The sequence below is a fragment of the Nyctibius grandis genome, chromosome 5 (assembly GCF_013368605.1).
Source record: "Nyctibius grandis isolate bNycGra1 chromosome 5, bNycGra1.pri, whole genome shotgun sequence".
NCBI classification, from domain to species: domain Eukaryota; kingdom Metazoa; phylum Chordata; class Aves; order Nyctibiiformes; family Nyctibiidae; genus Nyctibius; species Nyctibius grandis.
In genome coordinates this window covers 28228418-28249497 of record NC_090662.1, presented here as the reverse complement: position 1 = coordinate 28249497, position 21080 = coordinate 28228418, and the positions used below count along the sequence as shown (strand labels likewise).

The 21080-nt window shown below is 42.0% G+C and overlaps 1 protein-coding gene across 1 annotated transcript in view; it reads left to right on the top strand.

Annotated features, from left to right (window-relative positions):
• Positions 1 to 5187: 5187 nt before the first annotated feature.
• The window catches only part of KCND2 (potassium voltage-gated channel subfamily D member 2), a 284091-nt gene continuing 268198 nt past the window's right edge, over positions 5188 to 21080 (top strand). The window contains exon 1 of the mRNA XM_068401616.1: positions 5188 to 6302. Coding sequence (XP_068257717.1) covers positions 5188 to 6302 — 1115 coding nt within the window. The remainder of the gene's footprint in view (positions 6303 to 21080) is intronic.

Genomic DNA, 21080 nt, shown 5'->3' with positions numbered 1-21080 from the left:
CCATATCAAAAGCCTCCCACTTATTCTGTCAGGCCCACAGTACAAAAAGCAGCTAGTTTTAGACAAGACAAATCTATGAAGTCAAGGCAACTGCAGACTGAATACATGTATTTGTGTTGATTGCATGTTTGACCAAAGCATTATTTTTTTAACTTTCATTATAGAATCAAACATTTTCATCTGTGAGACACATTCTTAATCTCATGACCCAGTTCTTCGGTGGAGCTGTGATCAGCACTCTAGAAAACCTTATACCAGACTTTTCAACTTAGAAGGTCTCAGGAATGTTCCCTCCATTGAAAAAAGCCCCTCAAAACAAAGCACCAAAACCCCAAACCTCTTTTGCTCAGACTGAGAAGCACTCAGACCTTCAAACAAGCAATGCACAATGTAGAAGAGGCAGATAAGTAGAATATTCTGCTAGCAATAACCAGAGTGGGTTTGGGAAGCAACTTTTGTATTTTGAAGAAGAATAAATAATTTTGGTTCCTATAAATTAAAAAAAAAATAAAAGACCTTTGCATTGTTTGACCAAATAGTAGATAAATATGAGTTTTTTTTTTTTTAATGGGAGATATTCTTACTAATCCAAAAGGGGGAAATCTGCATGATTTTACGTGTTTGGTATTGAGTATACAAAAATATTAGTATAAGAATGCAGGAATGGTGAAATTCTCTTCTACAGTAAAGATAAAGGAAAGAAAAAAGTCAGAGGTATAGCTGAATCTTGAGGTTAAGGCTTACAAAGTGGCTTTAAATATCTGTAGTGTTCTTTTCTCAAAAAGAAAAACCACTGGCTTAGTACTAGAGGAATGAAGAAGAGGGAATGTACATGTACATTCATTCTGTAAAGAAAATTATTGGTTTCAAACACTAAATATTGCTAAAAATATTAAAGAAAAATTAAATGCATTACTATAAACTCATGCATCATAGAAGTTATCTTCTTTAATCCTCAGAGAGTTCTTTGTGCCTCATGACTTCGGAAAGAATTAAGAAACAGCTTGTATTAAGAGTCCACTGTGCATTCCCCTTAGTACTATTTTCTTCTTTTCCTACAATTACTAGGACTTATTTTCTTCACTTGAAAATAGGATTTTTGTCTCATTTGAGTCCTTGCTATTTAATTCCTACTTGAAGTCATAATCCCCCCTGTCACATCACACCAATCTCTTGGTAGTTAATTCTGATGTCACAGGCAGGATTTTGACTTCAGAAGAGATGATTATTTAAGACCATTTTATGTACCAGAATCTAGTCTTTCAGAAATGTACAAAGGAAGGAATACTGCAGCCAGACAATTTCAAGGCAGTAACCTCAAGCACAAGCTGTGAAAGTTTGAGCTCCTGGTTATCACTTCTCACTAGTATATTAACAGACTTTCTGTTAGAAAAAGAAGGTAATAGAGTATAGCCTTTGTCTTTTCTTTCCAAGATACTGTTTCTGAAAGATGCCTCTCTGATACACAGGCTGTCCACAAAATTTTAAGGTGAGTTGATCATTTTTCCAAATAGTCAATAGTGTCAGAAAAGACTTCGAACCTGGACTGGTTTCAAACCTCTGATTTAAAACAGACATAAAGTTATAACACTACCTGATACCAACTTGTTCACATGTATACGGTTGGTTTGGTTTGTTTTCCATCTCCTGATGAAATGTGTAAGTCTCTGAAACAACTTTAAGATTACAAAAGAATCGAAGTGATTCTTTAATGGAACCCATTCTCATTTCTATAGGCGGGGAAAACCCTTTACTGTAGGTGAAGAATTCTATTCTGGAAAACTGCAAAGAAAAAAACAACTGAAAGCAGTAACTGTTCTCTGTAAAGCGAGGTATGTTAAAAAAAAAGACTAGTTATTTATTATGAAGAGAATCTATAGCTGAAAATGAAACCTCTTTTGATTATTTGTCAGGAAAGGAAGTCCTGTGCTATTGTCTCAGCACTGAGCTGACAGGATCATAAATTGGGCTTTATTAATTGCTCCAGAACTGTCTTTTTGTAGTACCAAATAAAAAAAAAAAAACTAATCTTACATATCTGAGAATAATATCTGCATCATTGAAAGCTCAATACGTACAGCTGACCAACTAATTTCAAATTAATGGATTAATTTATAGGATATAACGTACTGAACATTTGAGCTCAAAAAAACCAACAAACTGACAAGTTCAGTAAAACTACAGAAAGTATCCTTTATTTTATGTGGAATTTTATTTCACTTGATTTGATAGATGCGATTGATCATCATCACAAGTCTTCCTAGGTTAGGCATTGTACTCAAACATTTTTAAACCTTTTCTCTCCATGCTTTCAAGTATTTCTTGCAGGAACAGCTTAGAGACTGCAGTACTGATAGTGCTCACCTTTTTCATGGGAACTTAAACAGAAGATAATATATATTGAAGTTGAGCATATTATTAAAATACAGAGAAGAGTTACCTCTCAAGCTTCAGTATATATTTGATTTTAGTTTTGTGTTTCTTTGGCATATGTCTAAAATAGGTTATCGGTGTGGGAGGTTTGGTAAGGTCTTCAAATATAAAGAAACCTGTTTACTCTATGATTCCTTTGGGAGCCTCCTACTACTACACTGAAGCAAGCGTAAATTAGAAGGAGGAATACCTTCTGGTATCTGGATGCGAGCTCTGTGAAGAAGACATCGAATGTTTTCAGAATCTTAATTAAAAAACACAGATAGTTCCTTGTATTCATCGGAGCTATCAGAGCTCGAGGAATTACGTGCCCGTTTTCCCCCGGAGATGCTGCGCTGCCAGGAGCTCGCCCGCGGCCGCCGGCGGCGGGGCGCGGCGCGGGGGGCGCGGCGCGGGGGGCGCGGCGCGGGGGGCCCGCCCGGCCCCGCAGCGGCACCCCGGCGGGGAGCCCGCTTCCCGTCATCAACACGCCATCTAGCGACGGGAGAAAGGGGGGCGGCTTTGCACGGGAGCGGAAAGGAGCGGAGGAGGAAAAGGCTCCCACACCCGTCCCAGCTCTCGCCTCTCCCAAAGCTGGTAAGAGCCATTTGGACATTGCAGCGAGAACGCCGGAGTGGCTCGGGGCGGGCCGTGAGGAGCATCGCCACACTGCGCCCCCAGGCATTTCATCCCCACCTTCTTTCAGTAAACCGTTCCCCTTCCCTTGACAGGAGCTAGCGCTCCCGAGAAACCCCCGAGATACCTCACCTAAGCCATCTCCGCCGCCCAATCCCTACCCGAAACGCCGCTAACTCCGGACGGTCTGTGCGGCGCTGCCGGCGGAGGGGCTGGACCGCGCGATCCCGGCCCCGCAGAGACACACACACACACGCACACACCGGCACTCCCCGCCTGCCCTGCCGCCGCCGGCGCAGCCGCCCGCAGCCCCTTTGTTCACCCCGCGGAGCGATGTCCTCCTCGCCCGCCCCGCATCCCCCCGAGCCCCGCTCCGCTGCCACTCGGCGCCACCCGCCCCTGCACCCCTTTCCCGCGGGCGGCGGCGGCGCGGCAGGGTGGCATGGCCCGCCCGCCGCGGGGGGAGGCAGCGGGAAGCCCCCACTCCGCCCCCGGCCGCGCCAGGGCCTCGCCGCCGCCGCCCGCAGCCCGCGGCAGCCCCGCGGCAGGGGCAGGGGCAGCGGCCGCAGCCGCAGCCGCGCCTGACGGCAGCCCCGCGCCGCAGGATCCGCGCCCCGAAAGGACGTGCTCCGCCGAGTTGCCAGGCGCGATTACGTTGTTTTTCCCCCCACCCACCCCTTGAACTTGTTGCTTGGCGCTCGGCGGTGGCGGAGGGGGGTAGGGGTGGGGGAAAGCCTTATTATCGATGTCCCTTTGGATGCGATCAAGCTTTCTCAGGAGCAACTACTTCCCCGCCGTTCCCGGCGGGGCGCGGAGATCTAGCGGCAGAGCCCGTATTTCCAAAAGTCTCTATGCAACTGAGTGCTCTCGCCACTTTCCCAGGTAGGTGCCGCAGGCTGGGCACGTCCGGAGGGATGCGAGAGCAGAGCCGAGGGGAAGGGGCGAGAGGAAGGAGGCGGGTGGGGGATATGATCCACCGCCGACCGCTACGGAACCCCTCGCCCCTGCCCCGCGCCCGCCTCCGCGGCCCCCCGCCTGCCCCGGCCTCCCCCGCCGCCGGTGAGCCCCTAGCCCGCTCCAGGGCCAGGCTCCCCCGGCTTCGCCCTTCGCCGTCCCCTCGGCCGCTCCCGAGGATGCCCCATGCATCCCACCTCCTGTGGGTGCCTCCAAAGACCCCGCTCCTACCCCCGCCACAGCCACCGCGGCTCTGCCCGGCCCCGGTCTCCTCGCTCCGGTCAGCCCCTGTCCCTGCCCCGACGCCCCGTCCCGGGGAGACTCCCCTCCGCCCGCTTCCTTTCTCTGGGGCGCTACCCCCTCCCGGCGCCCCTTCTCCGGCGCCCCTCTGCCCTTCAACGCATTTCCTACATGCAAAACTTGCCTTAAAGTTTAATGCTGCCGCCCGGAGCTCCCCCCCCTGCCCCGCCGGCTCCCCCGGCCCTGAGCTGGGGTCAGGAGGAGTCCCCGGGGCGGCGATCAAGGTCGGGGAGAGGATTCGTCCCGCTGCTGCTCCAGAGCTGCGGCTGAGGAGGGGGAGGCGGGGGGCGGGGGGCGGAGGGCGGCCCGCCCGGCCCTTCCCCTCCGCCTCACCACGGCGAGCGGGCGGCGGCGCCGGGCGGCCCCGCTGCAGCCCGCCCGGGGAGGGCTCCGCTGGCGGCCGAGGCGCGGCTCCGGCAGCGGGCGGGGAGCGGAGCGGAGCAGGCGTGGGGGGACTGGCTGCATCGCGCGTGGAAGAAAATCGCCTTCCAGGTGGCTGCGCCTCTGCACCAGAGCTACTAGCCGGCTCCCGGGGTTAGTGCTTTGTGGACCGTTGCTTCCATCCAGGGGCCTCTCACGGACCGTGTATCCAAAGGATCTGGCTGCTAGAGTAGCTGCTTGGAATACGTTGATTTCCAAGTGCCCTGATTTATGGTCCTAACTGGCTAACCAGTCCCTGGAAAGGATATTCTGGGATCAAAAATGGGAGACAAAAAGGAAGCAAAAAGGTTTTCAGTTAATACTGAAAATCACAACAAAGTTCAGAAATTCTGTTGCCTCGAAAATGTGTGAGCGTTTGTATTTTTCTTTTCCTTCTCTATTTTAGTGGCTGTACCAGAGCTGTCTCTAGATTGACTCCCTTAGCTGTAGTAGGTGTTTGGGACCATGGCAGCAGGAGTAGCAGCTTGGTTACCCTTTGCCAGGGCAGCGGCCATAGGATGGATGCCAGTGGCCACAGCTCCCATGCCAGCTGCTCCGCGGCAGGAGAGGAAGCGAAGCCAGGACTCTCTAATTGTGCTGAATGTGAGTGGCATCCAGTTCCAGACGTGGCTGGACACCTTAGAGCGTTACCCTGACACTCTGTTGGGCAGTTCGGAGCGGGACTTCTTCTACCACCCTGAGACGCAGCAGTACTTTTTTGATCGGGACCCTGACATTTTCCGCCACATTCTCAACTTCTACCGTACCGGGAAGCTTCATTATCCCCGCCAGGAGTGCATCTCAGCTTACGATGAGGAGCTGGCCTTCTTTGGCATCATCCCTGAGATCATTGGCGACTGCTGTTATGAGGAGTACAAGGATCGCCGGCGTGAGAATGCTGAGCGCCTGCAGGATGATGCCGATCAGGATCATGCAGCTGAGAGCTCCCTGCCCTCAATGACAGCTCGGCAGAGGATGTGGCGGGCCTTTGAAAACCCACACACCAGTACACTGGCTCTGGTCTTCTACTATGTCACTGGTTTCTTTATTGCTGTCTCTGTTATTGCCAATGTGGTGGAGACAGTGCCCTGCGGGGTAAGCCCAGGTCGCATCAAAGAGCTACCCTGTGGAGAGCGCTATGCTGTGGCTTTCTTCTGTCTGGATACTGCCTGTGTGATGATCTTCACAGTTGAGTATCTCCTACGTCTGCTGGCGGCTCCTAGTCGCTACAAATTCGTCCGCAGTGTCATGAGTATCATTGATGTGGTCGCCATCATGCCATATTACATTGGCCTGGTGATGACAGATAATGAGGATGTCAGTGGTGCATTTGTGACACTACGAGTCTTTCGTGTCTTCAGGATCTTTAAGTTTTCCCGCCACTCACAGGGGCTGCGCATCCTGGGCTATACCCTGAAAAGTTGTGCCTCGGAGTTAGGCTTCCTCCTCTTCTCACTCACTATGGCCATCATCATCTTTGCCACAGTCATGTACTATGCAGAGAAAGGTTCATCAGCCAGCAAGTTCACCAGCATCCCTGCAGCCTTCTGGTACACCATTGTCACCATGACAACACTGGGGTAAGTGCAGCTGGTGTTTGGTTACAGCCAACTTTTCAACAAGTGTATTGGCATGAATGGAAAATACTCAATTTAAAAAAATATTGATAGAAAAAATGCAAGGGTAAGTTTTTGTTACAGAACTTTATGAATACGACTCATCACTTCCTTCAAAATGTTTTACACATGCAAGTGAGTTAAAAATGTTGCTGAAGTTAAAATAACCCAAACCCCAAAACTGCGGATAAACTGAAAAAGCAAACAACAAAACGAAACAAACCAAAAATCTTGAAACTCTTTGGGTTCTTTGTAATTTTCTCTAACATTTTATTTGGTTTTGGATAGAGAAATTGGAATATTTTATGAATTATCTGTGAGTTATCAGTGTTTTTTTATAGAGCAATGTGTTTGCTAAGAGGACTTGTTACACTGTTGCTAAAGTAGTGATAATTATAAGGAGAACCCAAGTGCGATCTTTTAATTTGATAGTGCACAAAAGTATGTGGATCTGCCATTTTGTTTGAAGTGATGTATTGATATAGAGTTGGATATTGAGTTTGGTATTACAGAGTGATTTGTTTTCATGAAAATAAAACAGGTTTAATCTTCACAAAAATTCCTGATGTTATTTGAGACACTGGGTAAATTTCCTTTGATTTCCATGGACCTGTAGCTTGTAAATGACAAGTATCAAGTTACATTGGCTGGTGACAGACTCTGGAAGATGATCTGTGGAAGTGTGAGACATGTGACAGGTCAAGCATATGTCTTAAAACATGATTCTAATGGCAATATAAATTATTTCAGAGAATTAGGAGTTTAAAAATACCATTGGTGACATTAGACTCCAATGCAGTTTAGTGGAAAGATGAAAGATAGTGTTATTTTATAAAGTCTCCGACACCAGAGTCATATTGTATCAGCTGATTCTGTGCACCAAGTTGTAAAATGCATTTTTCTGTAATTATAACAGGGATTTAGAAGGTTGACTAATTTGAGAAGACGATTTTTTGCCATGTTCTTAATTTTGAGCTGTAGAGTATCATCTATGAAACTGAAAATTTGTTGATTCCTTAGAAACTGTCTAGTTATTTAATAATTGCAGATATTTAAAGACAAACTTTTCACTTTCATGAAGGCAAAACCCATTATTTTATTAGTCAAACATTTTGCCACATCTCATTGGGACTGTTGAGATTTATGAAACATGTATAAATTCTAAATTTAACAAAATGGAAGTGCATTATTAAACTACTATGAAAAAGATTTATTATGTGCAATTGTAATTTAGTTGGGAAACGCACATACAAAATATTGAAAAAGATAAAGGGGCTGTCTTATGCCACCATTTTTTATACAGGGCTTTTATCTTCAGCATGATATAACAAATGAAGATAAATATAGTGCATTGTAAATATTTCATACTACTTCTAAGGGCAAGTTATGCTAAAAAGGAGTGACAAGAGCTTTGGGGATTTTAGTCTGCTTTTAAGGTTCCTGAGTTTTTTTGGTTTTCATTTTCTTCTGGTAGTGACAAATTAAGGGACAAGCTAGCAGAACGATTAAGTTATACATGCTAACAAGTTCCATAGTCCTGTGTTTTCTGATGCTGATACTTTTTGCCATATATTCTTAATTAGAACTGTGATGATTTCAACAAATCAGGTCTTAAGAATTTACCAATATTTAGAATGTATAATCTTATTATAAAAGAGCAAGAGCTGGTCTGTGTTTTTTGTAATGAAAGGTGTTTTTTGACTAAGTGGTTTTCGCAGTCGTGGACAGTTTGGGCAGTACTTGTCCATGGTACTGAACATAATTTTGGCTTCACTTTTATGGCCAGTTTGCAATGATTATGATGTGGGTATGGTATCTCTTTGGCATTGATATGATTTGGTTGTTTCTTTCACAAAAAGAAAACATTAGTATTATTCTATAGTTTCAGGTTTTGAGATATTATTCTGAGTAAAATCTTCACAAGTACTGCTGAGATTTGAACATCATTAAAAATTTCTCTGAATAGAGCCTAAGAACCTATTTTCAAGTACACAGCCATAGAATAGTTAGGTCCTGAGGGGAAGAAAAAGGGTTAAAAAGAATACACTCATACTTGACTTCTTTTTCAAGGTAGTTTGCACAGAGGAAGTTCTGAGCAGGTTGCACAGAGATCCAAAGTTTCACCCTCAGAGGTTCAGATATGATAAGTTCAGATATGACAGACATTACAAATTTCTGGGAAATCTTTAATCAATGCATTAGCTAGATGATGTCCTTTTAATAACATCATGATAACCATATAAAGGTTATGTTTAAATGTTAAATATATGTGAATAATTTAAATAGAATTAACATAATACAAGCTTTGAACTCTCTTTAGTTGATGGAATAATTACACAAAAAGAGAGGGAAATTACAAGGAAAAGCAGCAAGGGTCAGTGAAAGCTGATTGTAATTGGTAGTGCTACCTTTGCTCTGTGCTAAAGCTTCTCATCCGTTTACTAATACAGAGCTCCTGTTCATTTTCAATTTTAGTTTTAACTGAATTAGGGCTATATAAATGGACTCTATACGAACAACTTTTTTCTTGTAGCATAAAAGCTAGACGAAGTCTTTATGTTTTAAATGACAGTAGCACACAGCAGGTTACATGAAATATTACCAAAATACATGAAAGCTAATACTGAATAATAGATTAACATAAAGTTGACTTTTTGAGTCTTGGTGTCATTCTCATATGTTGCTAGATAGCAAGGGTATTGAGTAAGCAACCTTTGCAGTTTGGGGATTTATTATCTTGGAAGCAGAGCTATATTTCTCAGTTCTGCATGATTGCTGAGCAATTAAAATATCTTTAAAAAAACATAGATTACATTTTCCTGTGCAGAGTGCCAGTGACTTCAAATATTACTACATTTTAACCTCCAAGGATATCCCACCTATTAACTGTTCCTGACTGTGCAACTCAAGTAGTACATAGTTGTACATAGAGATGTTATATGAAAGAAATGAAGGAAAAGGAAGAAAGGAGGAAGGGAAGAGAGAGAGAGAAAGAGAGAGCAAGAAAGAGATAAAGGCTGAAAGAGAGAGAGAGAGGAGAGAGAGGAAGATGACTCTAGAATAACAGCATGCACTCTGCCAGAAACTAGACTGTCTGATTTAAAATGTCAAATTACTGTTTTATCAGTATTAATTGTAGCAAAAGCAAAAGTAAAGTAGGGACAAGGGCAAGAAGAGACAAGAGAATAAAATTGAAAGAGGTCACAAAGCAATTTGTGGAGATGCAAGATAACAATGAAAAGCGTAGAAGTTAGGGGCATAAAGGTCAAGAAACGGGGTAGTGTAAAACCTGGCAGAGAAAAAAGCTCAGATCTCTTGAATTGAGACTGGCAGACTTACATGGGGTCTTGTGAACATCTACACCTGTAATGTCACAGTTATGTCACTTTCTGCTGTCACCTTGTAACATGATAATCTAATAACTTTCATTCTGCCCTGTCGCTAGCCAGCAAATGAACTGGAATAGCTGGTAAGGTTTTGATGGTGTAAGGGTAATGTTTGTTCCCAAATCAGTCAGAGCTATAGTGTAGTTTATGTTGTATAGAGATATTACACTTGAAATAAGGAACATAGTGTTCTTCTGTGACTATTAAACTTCTATATTTATAGGCTTTACATTGGGTAGCTTTGTCAAGTCATACAAGACTTTTGTAGATGAGCACGATACTTTATGAAGGGAAGCTCAAGCACAAGACTATTCATTTATTTGCTTTGATTGTATAAACGAGGGGTGTGTCTTCCAGAAAAGATAAAGCAACTATTCATTTTCATTATTTGTTAATATAGCCCATAATGTATGAGGAATCCCATCTAAGATATATCAAATTCCCTGAAGACTTTATAATCCAACAGGTGACTGGATGTGACAACAGAAAGTCTCAAACAGTGAACAGGGAAATAGGGCGATGGATTTCATTTTCCTGCACATTCCATTCTCTCCCATCTTCACTCCTTTTCCATTCTTATTGCATCCCTATGGGTATATTCCATCTATTTGTTTTCTTCACTTTTCTTTCAAACTACCACTTTCTGTAGTCTTCCTATTTGGAGATTTGTCTGCTGGCTTGGCACCTTTCCTGCCTTGTTCAAGACAAGTTTAATGTTCGTATTAAGACTCTTTGGGTTTTATTTTTTCTGCTTCTTTGTTCCAGATTCCTCATTCATCCTTCACCACTAGATCAAATTTTTCATTCATCATCATTGTCATTCATTTGACCTGAACTTTCCTCATAAAAGGTTTTTTCCCTGACCTTTGTGTGATAGATTTTTTTCCTTGTGATCATCATAAAATTTCCACAGCATAACTTTTTTTCCCAAATGACACACACATTATCTTGTTTTCCTTTTCTGACAATTGTGAATGCCTTTAGTTTCTTATGGTCTCTGTGTGCTAGTTTGAAAACATCTGTCTCTTCAGAACTCATATTTTAAAAAATTGAGTTCAATAAAATCTGACAAAAGAGCACAAAATCAGAAATCTTTGCTTTGTAAACAATTTTATTAAAAGTTTGGGAATACTCTTGTGATGAATATTACAAAGGTAAAGATTAGCAAAGTTGCAATATTATTTCTGTAGCTCGGACCTACATATTGGCTCATTCATTTTGTGTTTGATATTTTCAACCCTGTTTCAAGTAACATTTTTCTATTTTTGTATTCTTGTATACAACCTAGTCAATGTGTGTTTTGCAAATGTGTTTAATGTCTCAATCTATTTTCTCTTCACAGCAGAGACATTTAGCCTGAATAGTTAGAATACTATATAACAGAGGAGAGAGAAAGTGTGGTGTAATCACCTTCAAAGCACATAACTAGATATTCAAAAAGGGCTCCAGGGAGAATTTGAAATACTGAAAAGTAAGGGTCATATTGATAGCAGCAAAAAAAAAATTATTTGTTCTCTAATAAAAAGATTATTCAAACTGCATTGGGCTGTTGGTAGCTTGACAGAGAACCGGAGTCATTATTTTCTTGTTTAGTTGCACTGGGGACCAGCTTTCCTGTTCAAAAAAATTCTGAAGATCTCTTGGAGGAACAGGAGTTAGCTTACTTCACTCCTTTTTCTTGAGCATGAATTTCCTAACTTCAGTTATGAAAAGCATGAAGGTGATGCTTAACGAAAAGATCTTTCTGCTCAGAATCTAATTTGTTTGTTCCTTTGGTGGGAACAGATAGAATTTTGTTTCCTTGTTGTTATTGTGAGTCAAGAATAAGAACAATGAGATTGGTGTGAGCCAGGATGTAGCAAAGAAATATGCTGACTTAGTACAGCAGAGCAAATCGACTCAGAGAGTAATTATGACCGGTGCCTGATCTATTAATTATGGCCTATCATTCAACTAATCCTCAGTGAATATTGTGATTTTAGTAAAATCCTTAAGTGATGGAACCCAAGAAGTTCAAACTGAGCGATGACAATCTATACCTGACTCACATCATTGTGCCTCTGTCTAAGAAGAAAAATTTGCAATATAAAAGCCATATAAAACTATCAATACAGTATTAGAAATAGTGCTACTGTGCAAAAATTCTGGAAATGGAAACTGTGTTTCTGAACGTGGGAGCTCATAAATACTGCAGAAGTAAAATGATTATCCAAAATAAGTTGAGAACATCTTGCAACTTCAGGGTGACAATTAACTTTTCAGACATTTGAAAGTAGGTCTAATGAACTACTCCTGTTATTTGATTTTTATGCCATTATAGTCCACTGGCAGCAGTTCATAATTTGCATCATGGTAAGCTGATGAGAGACGAATCTGGTTCAGCAAGAGTTAAGTGGATAGATTGTTCAAAAGAGGGAATATAAATTAGAAATACAGAAACAAAGTCGAGATTCAGCTTTATCAAGTTTCATCAGTTACCTGACAACAGAGCTGACAGAGTGATGGAAAAGATGCTGTATATTTCTGTACCTATCATTTTTCGGGCAGTAGATGGGAGCACAGACTTTTGTGCAAGACCTAGTCTTTAAAACATGTTTTTTTTTTTTCTGCATTGCTCCTGCAGTGGAGGAAAGGTTTTTAAATTCATAGACAGTGCTTTGAAATGATAGCTCTATGCAACATTTCCCAGAACAGTAATAGTTACCATGCTTGGACTTCGACCTCTATCACAATTAGTAGCCTAAATTCTACCATTATTTCTTAAGCATTTTTTGCTGAAGCATATGATTTTGATCTTCCCGTGCCTCTGGTAATATTTCATAATGCCCCTGTTAAGTAAAAAAGTTGTGGGTTTTGTTTTGGCAAAAAAAAATATCAATTTTCACCAAAGTGCACAAAGAAATTTGCATTATTTCCACAGCATAGACTTAAATAAATGTGAATTGAGATGAAATACAAAATAGTGCTTTTGACTAGAGCACCTGATGTGCAACAGGTATAAGTGTTCTGTAGAAAAATACTGGATTCAAATATTTACTCAGATATCTGGTGTATGAAGGCTCAGATTTAAACATGAGTGCATATGAAGATCATGTGACCAATACATCAGTCCTAGAATATTTTAGCTTAATTTAAAAAAAAAATCCAACAAGATTCAGCTCTATTCAAATGAGACTGCATTCTTTTTTTCACAGCGGCATAGACACACCTTATGCATTATTAGAAGGCATATCTTAATGTACCCCATCATCAGTACAGAGTTCCTACTACCATCAGTTCAGATTCTAGCAGTTAAGTATGTTTACAAAAGCTAACAAAACATTAAAAGACTTATATCTGTGTAAATAGTAAAGATACAAAGCTATTATTCATATAATCAATCATGTTCTTTGTGTATTCAGAAAAACAGTTTCCTTTATTATATTCTACTGTGCGGTATTGTTCCCTACTTGTCTGCAGGTCTCCATCCTGAAGGTGAAAGCTTTTGGAGTCACTGTGTAAATGTGCTTAATTTGGGCTTGATCCTGCGCTGTTATAGAAAATGGGAGGTTGCCTAAAAAGCTACAAAAATGTTATTAATATGAACAAAGTAAAATTTTGCATATTTAAAGTATTTAGGAGCAGTATTTTGCGTTTCATCCCCGTTTTTTCAGTTTCATCCATGTTACTGGTTTCTTTGATCTGGTTGGCTTAACGGTGAAGTCAAGTCTTACAGACACAGAAATCTCCTGGGTTTATTAGTTTATAGGAGCCAAATACTGCAAGGAAGATTTTTAAAGGCGTTTAGGTATCTGGACATGCAGATAGGCACCCAGCTTGAATTCTCAAAAGAGGCTTAGGTGCTTAGAAACACAAAGGAGAACAGTTGAAAGCAAGTAAGCTGGGAAAATAGGTACCTAGTCACCTTAGAAAACATAGTCTTACTTGCACAAGAATAACTGCTAGGATAAGTAGAGTACTGTACTGAGAATTTGGGTATGTCCTACCCTTATCAGAATCAAATGGATCTTACAAGGGTTCAGGTCTTATTAAAATACAATAAGCCCTATATTCACACAACACTGTAGAAGGACATGGTGTTGTGTGTATGGTATTCTTAGGAAAGAGTAATAAATAATTCAAGAGAAAAGAAAGGATAATATGACTGAAAGAGTAATGTAAAGCATCAAAGGGAAAATATATTTTTCAATCCTAATTTTCTGTCTCTGTTTTTCAAAACAACAGTTCAGCATGAAAAGATATGTAAGGAATGTGAATTATGACATGCAGATATTGTTAAATTAATGAAAATGTTTTTAGAAACTGGGTGCAAAATTACAAAACACTATCAGGTAGGAGATTCCATTGTTTCAAAGAAACATCCAACCTGAGGATTTATTGGTTTCAATAGGTCTCATGTTTAGCTTATAAAGAGTACATTTGTTAAGATGATGTTGTATGGTAAGAAAAGCTAAACCATAATTCTCAGTTTTGACCACTGCAAATTCATCCCCTTCTCTGATGTGCTGGCAAATATTTTTATTTTGTCTCTATTTGATTTTTTTATGTATTTTGTTTGTAGACGTAAGCAGGAGATTTGAGAAGTACTTTGCCTAAGTGTACTTTTTCTTTTTTTTTGCAGTAATATGAGCTTTGTAAGCATGGTCTATAGCTCTGCTAGTTGATTTTTACCTTAATCTGTGTTCCTAGATGAAACATCTTTAAAACACATTTCCCTGTTTTTTTCTCATTCTTTGTATAAAAAGTTATTTTCTTGAGGTAAGCATCTTGTATCATAGTTCTTTCTCTTTGAGGAGACATTGTGATTTGTGAGTTGACTTAACCAGATGTTGTCTAGCGCAGCTTTGTACTAACTACCACTTGCACTAAAGATTTATATCAAAAATTAATGTATGAAACAGAACTCTGAATATTAAGAACACTTGTATATTTTTTTCAAAATATGATCTAATATTATATTAAAATCTGTATCTGCATAAATAAATTCAGCTCTTTGATTATTGAAGACTCAGTTTCCTTAGATAAAAATTCTTATGGTTTAACAGACAATATAAACTTCTAGGAATTTATTTAATTAGTGTGAGTACTTTAGTAAATTAAAATAAAGTAAGTATATTCCACTACAATTTTAAATCATCTTGGGTAAAAAAAATAACTGTACAACTCCATAAAGGTACTTATAATGATCTAATTTTATGATAGTACATTAATGTGCTTGATTAATTAATATTTTGGAAAAAAATTATTGTGAGACTAAGCCCCAACTTTGTTCAAATGTATATCCAGAGACATGGGGGTTTTTTTGCATTTTGCTGTCAGGTTCTCAAAATATTTTGGCTGATACACAGGGAACAGTCTTTCAAGTTATCACTTGCAATCTTGGCCATCCAGGCATTCCTTGTAAATGGATGAGAGTCAGACTGTGAGGTTGTGAAGGAGGTAATTTAAAATTGTATAATAGCTGACAGTCTGAAAGTCTCTGCTGCATCCTAACTCATGGCTTCTTTCAGTAAGATGAACCAAAAGAGTTTTCTGTATGAGACCATATGTAATGTGAGTGGGATCTTTAACTTTTCATTGTTGTTACTGTTCATCTCCTCCTTTTTCTATAAGCCAAAAGAGGAATTTTATTACTCTTAGTGGTCTTACATTCAGTTTCTGCAACTTTCATCTCTCCCACTTGCAGCCAGTTAACAATTTCTTGAGCATCCTTATCAGCTATGGACAGCAGCTACTGCACTGTGCAGGGTTGCTTAGGAACAAAATTGATGCTCTTCGACACGGTGGATTACAGCTGCAACATGCTGGTCCCCAAACTCTCCTGCTTCCCACACAGGAATGAAAAGCAGAGAGGTTGAAGATGCTTTCCAAGTCTGACTGCGAAGAGGGTATATGCTTTTTTGTTTTAGGATATCTAATCACTTCATTGTTGGTAAATAGCAGGTTAAGAATTGTGGCCTTTCTATTGAAAGCACAGCAGTACCAAAAAGTCTTTAGTAACAACTCGTTTTAACAGTAAATTTGTAATTTAAATATCATGGTATCTTGTATCACTTATAGAATTGAGAATTTTTAGCTTTTCTAAGCTTTTTGGTTGGCTTTGGTTGTTGATGCATTTGTTTACATCAGTTGATCAAATCCATGTTGAGACACAGATATCAAGGACTAGGGACAGGCAGAACTAGACACAGAGTATATACACCTGTTCTCATGCACCTAATGAGAGCTGGGTAAGTTATAGGTGCAGCTATGTCTTGTGTTTACTTGATACCTCTTTATATACAATGAAACTGAATATTTGCATTGTAAACTCTACAGTAAATACTAGTTAGTATTTACCTTTTTGGCACCTGGATGGAAAACTTCAAAGAGTACAAACTGAAGCTTCCCCACAGACAGATAGCTTAGAGTAAATCTATCCACAGACTGGCTTAATGATTTGACAAGCTCAGTATTAGTTATTATCCAAGTGAAAGGGAAGCTCAAGTTTTATCTGATTTGCTTGTAAACACAGTAATCAACCTACAGGATGTTAATCTTTGTCAAAAGGTGCTGAGTTTCAGAGGTAAATATTATAAAGGAAACTCCTTACAAAAAACCGTGTAATATGTGATACATATGCTATCCTTCTTGGACCATGTGCTACTTCTGGCACGTCTACCCCTTCACCCCGTGTCAGTCATAGCATTGCAGAAATGGTAGCTGCTGAAAGACTGCAACCATTATCATTCATTTAACCTACAGTTTCTTTGCTTCCAAGTCCCAAACTTTTGAAATTTAATTAATGAAGTCATTCATGAGAGAAGCAGTGTTGCTAGTCGTGCTGGTGGAGGAGTTGGAAATCCGTGTTCGGTCGGGGGGCTATGATCTAGTGGCAATTACAGAGACTTGGTGGGACGCCTCGCATGACTGGAATGTGGTCATGGATGGCTATGTCTTGTTCAAGAAAGACAGGCCACTAAGGAGAGGTGGTGGAGTTGCTCTTTATGTGAGTGAGCAGCTAGAATGTATTGAGTTCTATCCAGGGGCGGATCAGGAGCGAGTTGAGAGTTTGTGGGTGCGAATTAAGGGGCAGGCTGGCAGGGGTGATACTGTTGTGGGTGTCTATTACAGGCCACCGGATCAGGATGAGGAGGGTGATGAGGCCTTCTACAGGCAGCTGAGAGCAGTCTCGCAGTTACAGGGCCTGGTTGTCGTGGGGGATTTCAACTACCCTGATATTTGTTGGAAGGCCTACTCAGCCAGCCATCCTCAGTCCAGGAGGTTCCTCCAGTGCATTGATGATAACTTTCTGATGCAAATGGTGGATGAGCCAACTAGGAGAGGAGCGCTGCTGGATCTTATCCTCCCTAACAAGGAGGGTCTGGTTGAAGAGGTGAAGGTTGAGGGCAGCCTTGGTTGTAGTGACCATGAGATGGTAGAGTTCAGGATCTCATGTGGCAGGAACAGAATAGCTAGCAGAATCACAACCCTGGACTTCAGGAGGGCCAACTTTGGCCTTTTCAAGCAATTGCTAGGGGAAATCCCATGGGACAGGGTACTAGAAGGTAAGGGGGCCCAAGATAGTTGGTTAGCATTCAAGGACTGCTTCTTCCGAGCTCAAGATCAGAGCATCCCAACAGGTAGGAAGTCAAGGAAGGGTACCAGGAGACCTGCATGGTTAAACAGGGAAGTGCTGGGCAAACTCAAGTGGAAGAAGAGGGTGTCCAGATCATGGAAGGAGGGGCTGGCCACTTGGGAGGAATATAAGTCTGTTGTCAGAGGATGTAGGGAGGCAACTAGGAAAGCTAAGGCCTCCTTGGAATTAAACCTTGCAAGAGAGGTCAAGGACAACAGAAAGGGCTTCTTCAAATACATTGCAGGTAAAGCCAACACTAGAGGCAATGTAGGCCCACTGATGAATGAGGTGGGGGCCCTGGAGACAGAGGATAAAAAGAAGGCGGAGTTACTGAATGCCTTCTTTGCCTCTGTCTATACTGTTGGAGGCTGTCCTGAGGAGCCCCGGACCCCTGAGGCCTCAGAAGAAGTCAGGATAGAGGAGGAATCTGTCTTGGTAGATGAGGGCTGGGTCAGGGACCAATTAAGCAACCTGGACGTCCATAAATCCATGGGCCCTGATGGGATGCACCTGCGGGTGCTGAGGGAGCTGGCAGAAGTCATTGCTAGGCCACTCTCCATCATCTTTACTAAGTCGTGGGCAACGGGAGAGGTGCCTGAGGACTGGAGGAAAGCGAATGTCACTCCAGTCTTCAAAAAGGGCAAGAAGGAGGACCCGGGTAACTATAGACCGGTCAGCCTCACCTCCATCCCTGGAAAGGTGATGGAACAACTTGTCCTTGGTGCTGTCTCTAGGCACATCAAGGATAGGGGGATCATTAGGGGCACTCAGCATGGCTTCACCAAGGGGAAGTCATGCTCAACCAACTTGATAGCCTTTTATGAGGATGTAACCCGGTGGATAGATGATGGTAAAGCTGTGGATGTGGTCTATCTCGATTTCAGTAAAGCGTTTGACACGGTCTCCCACAGCAACCTCGCAGCTAAACTGAGGAAGTGTGGTCTGGATGATCGGGTAGTGAGGTGGATTGTGAATTGGCTGAAGGAAAGAAGCCAGAGAGTGGTGGTCAATGGGACAGAGTCCAGTTGGAGGTCTGTGTCTAGCGGAGTCCCTCAAGGGTCGTTACTGGGACCAGTTCTATTCAATATATTCATTAATGACTTGGATGAGGGAATAGAGTGCACTGTCAGCAAGTTCACTGATGACACAAAACTGGGAGGAGTGGCTGACACGCCGGAAGGCTGCGCAGCCATTCAGAGAGACCTGGACAGGCTGGAGAGTTGGGCGGGGAGAAATTTAATGAAATATAACAAGGGCAAGTGTAGAGTCCTGCATCTGGGCAAGAACAACCCCATGTATGAGTACAAGTTGGGGACAGACCTGTTGGAGAGCAGCGTAGGGGAAAGGGACCTGGGGGTCCTAGTGGACAGCAGGATGACCATGAGCCAGCAGTGTGCCCTTGTGGCCAAGAAGGCCAATGGCATCCTGGGGTGTATTAGAAGGGGTGTGGTTAGCAGGTCGAGAGAGGTTCTCCTCCCCCTCTAGTCTGCCCTGGTGAGGCCGCATCTGGAATATTGTGTCCATTTCTGGGCCCCTCAGTTCAAGAAGGACAGGGAACTGCTAGAGAGAGTCCAGCGCAGAGCCACGAAGATGATTAAGGGAGTGGAACATCTCCCTTATGAGGAGAGGCTGAGGGAGCTGGGTCTCTTTAGCTTGGAGAAGAGGAGACTGAGGGGTGACCTCATTAATGTTTATAAATATGTAAAGGGCAAGTGTCATGAGGATGGAGCCAGGCTCTTCTCAGTGACATCCCTTGACAGGACAAGGGGCAATGGGTGCAAGCTGGAACACAGGAGGTTCCACTTAAATATGAGGAAAAACTTTACGGTGAGGGTGACCGAACACTGGAACAGGCTGCCCAGAGAGGTTGTGGAGTCTCCTTCTCTGGAGACATTCAAAACCCGCCTGGACGCATTCCTGTGTGATATGGTCTAGGCCATCCTGCCCCGACAGGGGGATTGGACTAGATAATCTTTCGAGGTCCCTTCCAATCCCTAACATTCTGTGTGTGATTCTGTGTGTGATTCTGTGTGTGGTGAGCCCGTCAGCACAGTTCAGCCTCTTGCTGTACCGGCAGAGCCATGACAGCCTCTTTACTCCTCTGGGGACAGGCACAGCTGCAGACCACAGATGATGCTAGCTAGTTGTGTCTAGCACACGCGACCAAAGATTTTAAAATACAGACACCTTTGTGCAGCAGTGCACACATCTAAGATAAAAACTAGTTGCGAGAGGGAGAGATAGGAACCTGTTTTGTTTCAGGTCTCTAGGAGAAGACAGAAAAGAGTGCCTGGAGTGAACTGTATAAATCCCTTTGGATGCAGCTGCTTTCTGGCCACTGTCTGCCCTGAGCCCTCTTCACACCATGAGTACAGCACAGTGTCTGTCAGGCAGTGATACACAGAGTAGTTTTACAGTGGGTTTGGCCATGCAGGAGGAAAGAGGTTGTGGGGTTTGCAACAATTTTCTAGAAGGTATGTGAATTTTCCCTATTTCATTATGTAGCCACAACATTTAGTGTGCCCTGTTTGCTACATCTTTGCAAACAAATTAAATAAATGTAGATGGAAGTACTAGATTATGTGGAATACTGGACAGGACAATGGTTTGACCTATGGATTTGGATCCATGTAAGTGGATTGAAAGACTCATATCAAAAGGCTGAAAAGAAGTTGGTTCATGTCTTTAGTGTCAGTGGTGTATCTTCTGCCTTAATATACTGATACCTATTTTCCAGCTCACTAGCTATACTCAGAAGTTCCTTTGTTTTCAAAGCAAACAAATCCAAATACAGCAGAAAGGGTTCCTTAAATAAGCATTTCGTGCTGTATGTATACAGTTCTTTTCCCAGTCTCTATGTTTGTGTGGAAGGATATAGCTACAGAATTTATAGGTCGTATCTTAGGTGTGTGGGTTTTTAAAGGAGACAATCAGGACATACAACTCTCTTAAAGGAGACAAGTAGGACATCCGTTTTTTAAAGGAGACCATCAGGACATACTGTACAATAGAATTATTACAGAAGAATCTGGAGGTGGAATTCAAACTTATTTCTCTGCCAGCTGCTTACCATCTCTGGGAGGTATTTATAAGCCTTAACTTACTCCTCCAAAAGTTAAATCCTTCTGAACTATTCATCCTTGTCTCACTTAGGAGGTAATGAAGAGAAGCAGACATCTGGAGGGGCTCATTCCTCTTACTAAGTATAAATAAAATTTATTATGATTAGCAGAGACTTAAATATTTAAATACCAAGTGAAATGGATGAGATAAATTCCAACCTCCATGTCTAGCTGGTTTGGTCTAGTCTCCTTGTTCCCAGTTATATAACTCTGAAAGGCCCATAATATATTCCTTTCAAAGATCATAGCAGAGTACGTGCTTGGGATTTGATGACAATTCCCAGTTTATCAAAAAGGCAATGTGTCTGCTACATTTAAACTCAAAATATTCTTGTTTTGTGTAATCCTCCAGACCACTTCAGTGCTTTTGCCAATTTTTTAGCCTTTTCCAAACAACAGACAAAAAAAATATATTTTGAAAAAAAAAAAAGGAGTTTTAATGTTTCTGCTGATTTAGAAGAAGCCTCTAGAAAACTGAAAGAAACATTTAAGTAGGTATCCACTGTAATTTTCTGCAGGAAAGAAGTTATTCTTCAAATAGCAGTGCTTTTGAATTAAGATATGGAGAGCTTGAAGACCTTAACTTCAAAGGGTTATAAACTATTCCTGTTATTCT